At 31.9% G+C, this 13,590-nt stretch overlaps 1 protein-coding gene across 5 annotated transcripts; it reads left to right on the forward strand.

The window, feature by feature from the left end:
- The first annotated feature begins 1,105 nt into the window (after positions 1 to 1,105).
- Positions 1,106 to 13,002, forward strand: LOC110621439 (N-acetylglucosaminyl-phosphatidylinositol de-N-acetylase). Of its 5 annotated transcripts, none has more exons than XM_043958914.1 (11): positions 1,106 to 1,444; positions 2,852 to 3,063; positions 3,151 to 3,211; positions 3,528 to 3,598; positions 4,744 to 4,808; positions 5,066 to 5,110; positions 5,710 to 5,790; positions 5,986 to 6,053; positions 7,523 to 7,568; positions 11,920 to 12,077; positions 12,707 to 13,002. In XM_043958914.1, the coding sequence occupies exons 2-11, from the start codon at positions 2,955 to 2,957 to the stop codon at positions 12,774 to 12,776; spliced, it is 774 nt and encodes a 257-aa protein (XP_043814849.1). In that variant the 5' UTR covers positions 1,106 to 1,444; positions 2,852 to 2,954; the 3' UTR covers positions 12,777 to 13,002. The 5 variants fall into 5 exon arrangements, with proteins under 5 accessions (XP_043814849.1, XP_043814848.1, XP_043814850.1 ...); XM_043958913.1 differs by having other exon boundaries at positions 2,876 to 3,063; XM_043958915.1 differs by having other exon boundaries at positions 2,876 to 3,063; positions 7,526 to 7,568.
- The last annotated feature ends 588 nt before the right edge of the window (positions 13,003 to 13,590 follow it).

Raw genomic sequence — 13,590 nt, forward strand, 5'->3', positions numbered from 1 at the left:
CGTACCCTCCCTCCGCCCCTGGCAGCACACATACAGAAGCTCAAATATGTACAGAGTCTGTTAGTCTGTGATGAGACCTTTGCTTGCTGAGTAGGGGACTATTGATAAATAAAACTCTTTAGACAATAATTAATAGGTTCATTCTTAGTTGGGGGCCAATAAAAAATAAATAAACACTCAAAATCATATTAATTTGCTTAATAAAGCATACCTTTTAAATTTGGTAAATCTAAAATAGAATCACATTTTATTCGTCTTATTAAATGAAAAATTAATTAATGTTTTTTAAACTATAAGTTAATTCGGAATTACCTTAAATAAATAACAAATCATGTTTCTAAATATCCAAAAAATATTTTCTTCAAATTTTAATTTTTAAAATCCATTTTCAATAAAACGTGGTCTATACATCTCACCTTTAAAAATTATTTAAATTAAATGAATAAATAAATAGTAGTAACACTTTCACTGTATATATACAGATTCTGAACCCTAAAATTTCTAAAAAAGAAGTTAGTTTTTTTTTTAAATAAAATAATTTTCTTCACTGTCTACGCTAATGAAAATTTGACTGCAAAACTTTGTGACAATATCAATTTCATTATAATGTAGCGGTATTCGATTTAAATAAAAAAAATTAATTAAATTAAATTAAATTAAAATTTTAATTTAATTTTTTATTTATTTTAAATAAATTTAATTTTTAATTTTAAAAATTTTAATTATTTTAATTTGATTCGATTTAAATAAAAAATAAAAAAATTAAATCGAATCGAATTTATTAATAATAATAATATATTATTTTTAATAATATAAAAAATTATATAAATTAAAATATTTTAATTAAATTTTAAAATATTAAAAATAAAATATAAAAATAAAAAATTTATTAAAAATTTAAATTAATCAAATTAAATTCAATTATATCGAATCATATTAATTTAATTTAATTTAATTTGACTTTTAATTATAATCAATTTAATTTAATTTTTATAAATATTAAAATTTTAATTTTTAATTTAATTCAATTTTAAAGCTCAGGACACAAATTATCACCTCCGCCGCTAGACGGTATAACTTTCAAACATTTAACATATATAAGTTAGAATCTAAAGTGTCAAACTAATCCACACAATCAGGTATTGGCTACCAGGCCCTTCCTCGCTTCTCTCTCGCACGCAAGAACCGATTGAAAGAGATACTCTACTCTGCACCTTCGAAACTCACCTTTCTCACAATATCTCTTCTCCTTGTCTTCAACCCCATAGAGACCCACTTTTGGCGCCATCCCCTATTTGTGTTCAGATTCAGTATCGATGTCCTTCATTCAGACAGTAAGCCCATCAACCACAGAGACGCTTCACAGTTCTTCACTTGCAAAGATGACATCTCACACACCCACTGAATCTATCCTTTTTTCCTTCAGTTGATTTGCTGTAGTGAGGTGGGGTTTGTTCATCTTATTTAATCTTATATTTGTTTTTTACTTTCTTGTTTCTGCTTTAGCTTAGGTGTTTTCAATTGTTATTCGATTATTGTGGCGAATTGGTATCCCGCATAGTGTATTTGAGCTCATCTTGTTAAAAATGGTATTTTTGACTTCGGCTGTACGTCTGTTATTCCCCCTTTTATTCTGGTTGCTTTCCCTTTCATTAATGCCAGTGTTGCATCTGAATTTCTGATTGTAATGTGTTTAGTTGAGAGATTCTTTTACACTGATTGGAACTGGTTGAGTGATTCATCTGTTGATAGTCTGATGAGGTATTACACTTGTTGTTATTGTCTGTTCCTATTGTGTGGATGTTCATTATTGTGTTCATTACATCTGAATCATTGGAAAAGCTTGTAAAGGAGGAGCCAGTATTTGTTGCCATTGTTTTCATTCTTTATGTTTCTGCTATTAGGTGATCAGTGTAGTTTGGAAGTTCATTACCTTAGTGGTTCAGTTTGCTTTATTGTACTAGAGTTTTCATGAAATTCAGTGGGGTTGGATGGCTTAGCTTTATTTTAAAGTTAGAATTGTGTAATGAAAGTAATTGAATCATACACTTTAATGCTTCTACTTTGCGGTATATGTGTTCATAAATTTACTAGTGAGAAATTGCCTTTTACAGAGGTATGGAGGGATCAGGAGAGGAAGGGGGAGAGGATGCTTTTGGTTGTTATTTGGTTTGATTTTCTTGAGTTTCTCTTAAGGGTGTAGTTGTGTTGCCGAGGGGAGAGAGAGAGAGAGAGAGATATATAATGCTGTTGGAGACAGAAAGAATGATTGCAGAGGAAGGAGGGAGATAAAAAAATTATCTTTTCTTTTCTTAGAGCTGTTAAGTCAGTTTATTATTTATTTTTTATTAAGTCCATTAGGAAAAAATTTATATAAGCCAAAAACAGTAAAAATCAGAGATTCGATATAAAAAAAGGTTAAAGAGATGTAAATTGACCAATAAAATTATGGGACTGTAAGAAAAGTTCGAGAATTGAAAGATTTCTGTTGCCTCCCCCCACCCCTCTCTCTATAATCTAAAATATTATGGTTGCCATACAAATTTTCTTTTTCAAGTTGGATAGTCAGATTGGTAGTGTTTACTATATATCTAGTATGGTCATTCAATCAGGTTGTGAAGTTCAAGTGTTTGACAGTGCTAGGGCTTATATGATTGGTCTGTACTTTAAGGGTTGGAATAAGCCTTTTGCCATTTTTAGTTTTGTCTTACTGTTTTGTATTCTTAGGAACAAGAATTAAGAAACATGGAAAAAAAAATTCTCATATTTACTTCTTTCCTGTTGGTCTCAAATATATTGTGCTGGACGGGGTGGAGTTTACCTGTTATTTATTTGGTTTACCCTTGTTGAGTTGAGCATTCTTCTTCTGTGCCAGGTTGGCCTTTAAATTAAAGAGAGAAGAAATTGCAGAATAAAGTTAAAAAGGGACTTTGTTTCATGCAATTGCTTGGTAGATGGACTGGCTACTGGTTATCCTGTCATTAATTGTACTCTGGATTGCATCTTTGTGCAAAATTATCCATACATCAAGCTCTCCTTCAAGGACCTTTTTTTTGAGCAATGGTGAATATTTTCTTTGGAACTTTACATTTTTGTGTGCGCTTTATAACTATTAGTTAAAATTTCATTTCTTTTTATCATTTGAATTAGGTGGAGCTTTTTGCAAGAAAAATGTCCTGCTGGTTGTTGCTCACCCTGATGATGAATCCATGTAAGCATTTTTCTAATCTTTGATTAATCTGTTGAAGTTGGCTTCTTTGTCAGTTGTGCTTGTCATTGCTGCTCTTTTTTTTTTTTTTTTTTGCATGTTTGCTTCTTTTAGTATGTTATTAATGCCTTGTGCTATTGATCAATAAATAGATTTTCGTGTATCATCCTTGTGGTCACTGTCATTCTTACCTAGAGGCCCTTGGTCTTGGAATACGAGAATCTTGCTCTTATCTTTATGTCTTAACAGCTGTCTGTAGTAGAATATATTATGTTTCTTTTTAGCTTGCATTTTACGCCATATTGTAATCTCTCTACAGGTTCTTTTCTCCAACAATAAGCTATCTGATTTCGAGAGGGCATAACCTTCACATTCTATGCTTGTCAATCGGTAATCCTTTCTATCTATGTGTATTTAGGCTCAGTACAGTTATGCATTGTGAAATATGCATGTTTGTGTATTTCTTATATCTATCTTTGAATATTAGGCGAGTATCCTTCAACCCCAATAAAATCAAATAATAAGAATAATAGACATAAAAGTAAAAATAAATTGTATGAGCGTCTTTGAAATCAATAGCTCTGTTCAAAATAAATAAATACAATCTGCTTTTCATGAAATCCATGTGGAACTGGAATGCCCTTGAAATCAGTTTATACCTGTAGTAGGGTGATTTGTTCATGAAGATGCCATGCAAATAGGAACTATTACGATCTTAGGCTGCTATCCATTGAATAAGCTGCTTATATTAGTGGGTGGAGGAGATCACTGTATGTACCTGGCATGCAAAGTATGCTGTTGATGCAAATATCAGTTGCAATCTATGTAAGGCTTGTAGCTTCAAAATGTTAATGTGCTAGCCAAGCAATTTGGGTGGCAAAGTTCTTTCTTGGTTGTATTGTCTTTCGAAATTTGCTCCGCTTCTTGGTAATTTCCTCTTTTTCCTTCTTGTTTTGTCATTGTTAAGATTTTGTAGAATGGATATTATCTTTGAATATGGTTTCACTTTTTTCCTTTTTTGGAAGAGTGTCATGAGGCACATGCTCCACAATGTCTATAATACAACCCAAGTCTGCTTCCAAACTAGTTTCTTTGGATTTAGCTATATGGTTCTTTTCCTTTCATTTATTCAGTTAATAGCTTCATTACTGGAGGGAGTTGGAGGTTTTACGTCATTCCTATCTAATTTACCATGTTCATCCTTGGTCTGCCTCTTGTTATTCACTCATGTAACTGGGATATAGTCATTCTTTCATGCTAGTTGTACATATGCTGATGTACGCTGGATATGGCCAAACTATTCAAGCATCCCTTGCTAAACTTATTATCCTCAGTCGGTGTGACATCTCTTGCTGTGGCCAGAAATGCTCTCATTCATGATTCAATTCCTTATTATATATCCACTTATCTAGCTTATCTAACCACCTCTTCACTTTTCTTGTAGACTTATTGTTTCTCCAAGATACATTGCATATTTTTCTTTTTTCATTTTTATTATTTAATTCTGCTTTTTTTTTGTTTGATGTGTTGTGTAGGTAATGCAGATGGTATGGGAAATGCTAGGAAACATGAACTCTATAAAGCTTGTGCTGTTCTCAAGGTGATTAAAAATTTGGAAAAAACAAAGTTTGATTTAAGATCAGCAAACTATAATTTGGAACCTGAGTTATCAATACTATTATGTGTCAAATCCAACATCCATTATTATATCAAACACATGAAGGATTGTATTTCAAAGTTATGGTTTGTTCACTGAAAAACCTTAAGAAAAGCAGTAAAAGAAGTGTAAACTACAATTTCAAAGCTGTTTATGTACACCAATTTTCCCTTATGTAACCCTTGATTTTGCGTACACAGGTTCCACTTCAAAAAGTGAATGTGTTGGACCGCCCGGAGTTACAGGTTCAACTTAAGCTATTCTGTTGGAAATGACACACCCAAAAAACCTTTTCCCACATGCAAATTTGACCAACCTTTCTAATTTTATCAACTTCATCGTGATAGGTGATACATGTATATATATTTTGCAACTTTCTGTCAAAATTGAAAAAGGAGATAGAGGGTATGGTCTGATTTAATGATTTTGAATTGCTCAAGGTTTGGTGACCTTCAGGCCACTACTGTGCTTTTCTCATTCCACTAGAGGGAGGGAGAGAGCCATTCTTTTCTTTTCTTTTCTTTTCCTTTTTTTTTTTTTTTGGGGGGGGGGGGGGAGGGAGGGGTTATAGAGGGGGATGGGATGGGAAATGGACAAGTAAGGGAATTTTTTTTAATAAATAATATTCTATAACAGTCTTCAGTAAAAATATATGTATTGTTTCCAATATTGTCCATTTGACTGAAATTTCGAGCAATTTCTTCAATTACCATAATCATGTCAAACTATAAAGATTGATTGAAAAATCTAAATGCATGGAAGAGTGAATTTTTTTTGGGCGTTAGGTTTTAATTGAAACATCATCACAAGGCATCTTTAGTTTGACATAATATAGTCTTTTTAGGATGGTTTTGGCCAAATTTGGGACCACAACTTATTGGCACGGATCATTAAAGAAGAGGTCTCGAGACATGAAATTGATGTGGTAAGATTTTTTTGTTCCTATTAACTATTTAAGCGGTTCTTTTACTGTGACATAATCAGATTATTAGGTTGCTATTCTTAATATTTTTGGGTTTGTATATGTTAAGGAGTTATATATATATATTTGAATATAATGGCTTCTTTGAACATTAGATAATTATTTCAATGACCATTCATATTTTTGTTTTCTTTTCAGATTATTACTTTCGATGGGTATGGTGTTTCAGGTCATTGTAATCATTGTGATGTGCATTATGGTGTACGGTAAGTTCGTTATGCGTGTGATATATTTGTGATTGTTAATAAAATTTAGTATGGCCTAACTATAAACCTGCAGTTCATTTTTAATACAAAATCATTTTGCTGTTCACACTTGGCATGATGATTCCAATTAGTTGCAAGAACATTGCCATTTATGTGCTCCTTTTTCAGATCTGCAAACCTTTATTTTGAGCCATACATAAGAAGCCCTTTCAGATTGATGTTTATGGATTATATCCTTTCTTGTTAACTTATCCTGCTTGGTTGCCCTCTTACAAGTAAATGAGATGCAGGAGTGCCTCAGATAGATTTTCTTTTCCTTTTTTTCTGTCATGTTGTATGATCAGTAGAATTTTGATTGAAGCTGTTTGATTACTAGATATTGCTCCTTTGAAGGCAAAGAAGTCGAGGGGCACATCAAAATTGCTATTTTGTGCTGTAATAAATGATACGGGTTAATAATTTGATTGATTATTTCCACTTTTATCTCGCATTAATTTAGTTGATTGGCATTATGGGACTGAATTGTGTGTAAGTAATATTCTTGGGAGTGTTAAAGTATCAAATCAGAGCCATGTCCAGTTTTTGCTTTCTTTTTAATTCAACTGGATCAGATAGGCCCTGCGGAAAGCTTTGGTTGCTTAAGTTTTATTATTATTATTTCAATTATAGTGGCTAGCTTTGGTTGATTGGCATTGTTATTAGTGGCTAGTATTTAGGCTGTGAATGCATCTTGTCATTATTTCAATTATATGCTATTGTGACTGCATTAATTTATGACATCTGTTGCCAGACAGATTGGATCTGTGGTCCTCTATTATTGGGTGTATATTTTGGCACTCCCAGTTCTTTATTATTATTATTATTATTGAGTTGATTGGGATGCCCCTACTATATTTCAGTAATTTTAAGAATGCCTTATGTGTCTTGTAACACTAGCACAACAATATTTACAAAAATTCTAGTTTTCTTGCATTTTTAATTTCTACTTTTTTCTTTGATAATGTCATGGAGGATGTCTAAGCAAGAATTAGCTCCCCAAAAAAAGCCATGAACCAAACAGAACTTTTCCTTGATACCTCAAGACAAAGGAAACTTTCTCCTTGAACTTTTTCTTGTTGGATTTTGAATGTCATAATTAATTTTGATAGAGTTCAATCCTTTCAAAATATTAGTTGGTAAAGATAGCAAGATTTTTTTTTCCCTTCTCCTTGTGGGAATCAGCGAACAATTGATATGTGAAATAAAAATCTCTACAACATAATGAGGCATTATTGTCAACGTCAATAACAAATCAGTTGGAGTTCTGCAAACCACTTGAGTACTTAAATCTCACTCTTTTTTATTCTTGTGAATAGACTACTTCCTGTAGGATCTTTGGACCTTTTTAAAAGCTATCATTATGTCTCTTTGATGATAATGCAATTTGGGATTTATTGGATTTCCCCCTGTTAATTTTGTTATATGAGCAGCAGGCTTTTACAAGAAAATCCACAAAGTCTTCAAGCTTGGGAACTTGTAAGTTATTCATTCTCACTCTTTAGTTTTCTCTTCCTTATCATGTCCGAAGTATTTTATTTTCAGGTCAGTTATGTGGTATGTTCATATTATATGTTCCGCTAGATCCATTGTTGTGATTGGTGATTGTACAAGTTATTTGGAAGAGGAGAACCACCTATTTATTTATCTATCTCTAAGTATTTATTTACAATTCTTCCATACAAGTTCCTAAAATGACTCCTATAACTACTCCATTGTTTTAAATAGTGGTTGCAGTTGACTTGTGATCCCGGTCATAAGTAACATAAACATGCCTGTAATGGTAATGGCCTGCACCAAGCAAATTTTTCAAATCAATTTGTGAAGTTCATAAAATAAAATAATATTGATAGATTTAATTCATACCAATGTATACAACTGCATGTAAACATAAATATATCAAATATAGATTAGTTAACTTAAATTGAACATCATATAGAAAATTACTAATCTCACTACCACCACCATACATAACATTGGGATGATGCATACCATAACCATATTCACGATTAGATGAATCAATTGAATCCTCCTCATATGCAACACCTTTACCGCTAATATTGCAACTTGTTTACAACATCCATCACCTTTGCAACTCCTTTAATTTCAAGAACCTATCCAAGAACCTCAGTACCTGAAATTTCATTATGCAATCACTTCAAATTCCGCTCCTGGTTTCTCCATTGCAGCCTCTATGTGCTCGTCATCACTATCATCATTATCCTCTCATTAAAGTCCTCACCTGCGTATTGTTTTCATTGTTATTTGAAATTTCAATTGAGACATAATGGTCTTCATTTGGCTTGTCAAATTTCCAAGATTATGTTCACTGATATCACGCGTCTCAAACTTTCTCCATCTCTAATCTCATATTTCAAGCAACTCTTCTCATTTAATGTTTCTCTGGATACATTCAAACAAACTTAGAAGGATCTTTTGTTGCCAAGGTTGTATTTCCATGATAGAAAGGAGAAATTTATGGAACAAAGAAGAATCCAGGCCTTTGAATCTCTGTAATTAAAGAATTAGAGGAAAGAAATATAAGCAAGACGTAGAGAGAGGAAGATTACTACCAACTGCAAGTCCTAAAAGAGTTAACAAATGGGGAAAAGAAGAGAAATAGAAAGAGAAGAAAGAGAAAAGAAAGAGGATGAGAATTAGGGAAAGAAGTGGAGGAAAAATTTCAAGAAATTCAAGGAACAGGTTTCTTGACATGCAGGAAGTGAAAAATTAAAGAAGAAAAATAGAAGAAAGAACCAGAAGACAACAGAAGAAAGAAATTTGGTTCAAGAATTTCAAGAAAGCAAGAAGACTAAGAAATGAAGAGTAGGAGAAGCAGCAGGAAAGACATTGTTAGGGTTCTCAATCCCTAACTGTTTTGTTCTTGCTTATAAAAGAGAGAAAGGAAAAAAATTAGGAAGGAGGATAAAAGAAATAGGATTGTAACAGGAGAGAGGGAGAGAGATAATATTTGGAATGTTGTTATTCCATAGCATCAAAAACTTGATAGGCAAAATCTGCAAGTGTATGAAAGTCGACACAAGTAATGCAATAATGAGAAAGTGTTGTATCCATAGGGCTTGGATAAAGTTGATCCCCTCTTCTGAGTAAGACCAATATGATAATCTAGAATTTACCACCTATTTTCCAACAGCTTGATAAAAACTCTAATTAATTTTATAAACACCACATTTATTTTCAAGATAATCCATAGGTCAAAATTTTGTTTCTACTCCAGTTATTATTTGGGAGATTTACTATTTAGTTCCTAAATATTACTATTATTAACAAATCAGTCTCTACATTTTCAGAAACCTATTAAAAAGTTTTTATCATTTCTCTTCGTCAACGAAATAGTTCTTCCGTCCTCTTTTTCATTAAAAATAGATGAAAGGTGAGAGAATTTTTAAAACCCAATTTTGCCCTTAAGAACCCCTTCTTGTTCTTCTTCCTCGGTAACCTAATTTCTTCTTCTTCTTCCTCAATAATTCAATTTTTAAAACTCAATTTTCTTACTTCTTCTTGAATAACTCAATTTTAAACTCCAATTTTTTTATGAAGAAGAAGAAAAAGAACCGAAGAAGAAAAAGGAGAAGAAGAAGAAGGGAGTTAATTTGGTCTTTTGATATATTTTTAATGGCAGAAATAGACGGAATTGGATAGAAGAACTATTTCGTTGATGGAGAGAAAAGATAAGGAGAAGCATAAGAAGAATCGAAGAAGAACCGAAGAAGAAAAAGAAGAAGAACCGAAGAAGAAGAAGAAGAAAGGGGAATTTGGTATTTTGATATATTTTTAATGGTAGAAATAGATAGAATTGATCAGAAAGACTATTTCGTTGATAGAGAGAAAAGATAAAAATGTTTTAATAGATTTTTGAAAATGCATGGACTAACTTGTTAATAATGGCAATACCCAATGACTAAATAATAAATCTCCCTCATCATTTTTGTGATATTAAACTCTTAATTCAATTACAAGCATCCACAGGAAACTAAAATGCATTGAGAACAAGAATTGAATAATAGCTCAAATAAAAAAAATTAATTCAGATAAATCAATTAAATCAACATATAAGTTACATCAAGCACCCTGGTGTGAGATCTAGTTACTCATAATCAAAGATTTAAAAATAAGTTCCATTGAAATGTAATCAAACTTCATCCCAACAAGCAATCTTTAAAAATGATTCAAAAGAACAATGGAAGATATAAAACTCTAATCGATGGTGAATCCGTCTTTCAAGTCTTCAGATCTCCTTCCTTGATCCCTTGTGTCAGCTTCAATGTAGAGGCAGCAAAAGGTGGCCAAAAAGGTCCTGCTCTCCTTAGAAAATTATGAATTTATACCCCTTTAGGCTTCTCCAGCCTTTTGACCTAGAATCCACTTGAATTTCCCAACTTTCTCAGTGAAACATGGGTCTAGGCATGATTTTGCTCAAAACACGGGTGTGACCCATGTTCTTTTGAAGCAATGTGGAGCTCACAAAGATAATACACACTCATGCATGGGAGTGAAAATTGAAAGATATAAACTAATTAGGCTAACTAGATCCTAATTAAAATAGAAAACTTTGAACAGCTAATCCTAATTGTATAAGGGAACATAAATCAATCTGATTTGGAGGCTAAAAACTCCTATAAAACAGGCAGAAACTCTTCCAAAATAGGTTGGGTGATATTTTGATTGTTGTGTTTTGTGGCTGTTTGACCTGAGTTCCATAGCTTCACAAGAGAAACACGCTTTAGGGTGTGTTGGATGCAGGACTGAGGCTAATAGGGTCTCCCTGCCATGGCCATGGCCTGGGGCGTGTTCTAGAATGTCTGGCATGCCCCAAGCCCTTTCCAACCACTGAATAGTGCACTTCTGATCTTCCTTCTTTCCTTGAGTTATTTTTCCCCCTTATTTTAGCTCTAAAGTGCCCCGCATCATCTTCTTTGTCAAAATTGCATTTTGTGTATTTACCTCCATAAACACGGGTAACTTTATGAAACATGGGTTGCGATAGTAAAATACGGGGTTCCCCGTGTTATTCTCTGCCAAAACTCTCCCTTTGCAGGATTCACTTGGTAAACACAGGTCTTCATAGCAGAACATGGGTTGATGTAAAGCACGGGTCTATATAAACATGGCTTGCTTTGAATAACATGGGTCAGGGTCAGGGGAAGGAAACACGGCCCTGACCCGCATTGTTTACTATATTTCTTCCATCTTTTTGTTCCGTCGTTGGCAACTCCTCCCTCTAAATATGCTTCTGTTTCTGGGAGATTGACCACAGTTCATGCCTTGTATTCTTAGCATAGATATTTAGTGCAAATTCTCATCACATCACTTGGCTTAGCCCATATCATATCAGTTAAATATAGCTTTATTGATAACTGCTTATGCAACTACGAATAACTTGTTAGCCGACCACTTTCCCTACTGAGCTTCTGTTACAGCTTTATTCTACAGTTAGCGTTTAACAGTTAGTAGCACAGAGAATCTGACTATGTTATCATTTGGACTTGTGACAGCATAGGTTTATATTGGGATAATAACACAATAGCTTTGGATCAGATTCATAGTTTCATGATTTTTCAATCTGCAAAGTAATCTTTTTTTTCGTTCGGCAAGACTTGCAACTAAAGCTCTCTAACATTTCACATTAAACACCAAGTGTGTTGATTTAGGTTGGGTAGTGCTGTTCAGTTCATGAACACATTCATATTGGAGTAAGATTAATATGTATTTTGTTCAAGCTGTATAAGCTTTTTACTTTACATAAATGGCATACTATTTCATTTGCTTTTTTCTAAAGCTACTGTATTGGTTCTCTACGTGTTCTCAGGTCAGCACCAACATATTTCGCAAGTATAGCGGACCAATTGATATTTGGCTGTCTATGCTATTAGCTATCAAAGACACTGATAGAATGCATTGCTTGCTAAATGAGCAGCCTAAGAAAAGCTTCCATGCAATGTCAGAACACTCAAGTCAATGGGTTTGGTATGTCTGCTTTATACAAAACCAGCAGAAAGTAAAATGGCTCTCTTAGGCTTTATTTGTTTTATAGAAAATATTCTTCCCCATAAAATTGTTCTCCAAGAAAATAATTTATTTTCCATTATTTGATTGCTTTGTTAAAAAATAAATTGTGTTAATAAGGTTCATGCATAGGAAGTCCATTAGTGTTAATAAGATTCTTAAAATCATGGCAACACACTCTTTTGAAAGAAAGAAGTAATTTTCCTTTGACTAAAAAAAATATTTTCCATTAACCAACTTTTTTAGAGTATTCCAAACATAAAAAAACGCAACGAAGTGTTTTGCTGAAAAATATGTTTGAGTGAAATAAATGGAGCTTTTAGTTTGTGTTTATGGCTCTGATTTTCAATGGTCACAATTTTTCTTTTTCTTTTTTTGTTTTTTTCCATTTCTTATTTAGTTTGTGTTTTATGGCTGAGCTTTAGTTTGTGTTTATGGCTCTGATTTTCAGTGGTCACAATTTTGCTTTCTTTTTTTTTTTTTTTTTTTTGAGAAATCAGTTTTGCTTTTTTTATTTGTTGATTTATCTAGTAAGAACATAAATTGAGTAAACTCTTGTACTTAGGCCTAACGACATTGAATCCTTGCAGGTTTCGGAAGCTTTTTGTTTCATTTTCCAGTTATACGTATGTGAACACTCTGAGGAAGATCAATGTATAGGTATTTGTGGGGATTTTGGCATGATTTACCATCTTATTAGCTCACATTCTCTTTGATCTTCATCCACATCAGCTGATTTTTTGATCTCATTCTTTTAGCACTGATAAATGCTGATAAAGTCTACACAGAACATTCTTAGTTATAGGATTGCTTGCTAGCTATTTATTTGTGTTTTGAGGTGTGAATTATTCGTCATAATCAAATAAATGAATTAAATTGGGTGAAATTCGGTTATTTTAGTAGATGTTTATTCAGATTGATTATCGATTAATGAGTTTTAAAAAATTGGGTTTCGTTATCGGTTAGGTTAAGAATATTAAATTTTGAAAACTTTTATTTAGTATCTACGGAGAAAATCAATAATCAATAATCAATAGTTGATCTCTCGAATTTTTTTAAAATGTTTTTATATAGAGGGATTAATTAGTTAATTTTTTAAATTTTTGAGATGAATTAAATTACAAGTTTAAATAATAAAATATTTAATTTTAAAATTAATAGTGGGTGAATTAGTAGATTTTTTTAAAATGTTAAAAATATTTTAATGTGTTTTTAAAATTAAAGAATTAATTAGGGAGTTTTTTCAGAAATTAAATATTAATTTGTTTTTAAATTTTTATTAAATAATATTTTTAATTGTAATTTTATAATAAATTATTATTTATAATGATTTTTTTTATAATTACATTAATAGTATTAATTTTATAATTATTATTTTATTAAAATAAGTTATATTTATTATTTTTATAAATGGAATTTCTTTTATGTATTTAATTAATTAATATTTTTTTATTTCTTAATTTTTATTATTTTT

Source organism: Manihot esculenta, chromosome 8, assembly GCF_001659605.2.
Source record: "Manihot esculenta cultivar AM560-2 chromosome 8, M.esculenta_v8, whole genome shotgun sequence".
NCBI lineage: Eukaryota > Viridiplantae > Streptophyta > Magnoliopsida > Malpighiales > Euphorbiaceae > Manihot > Manihot esculenta.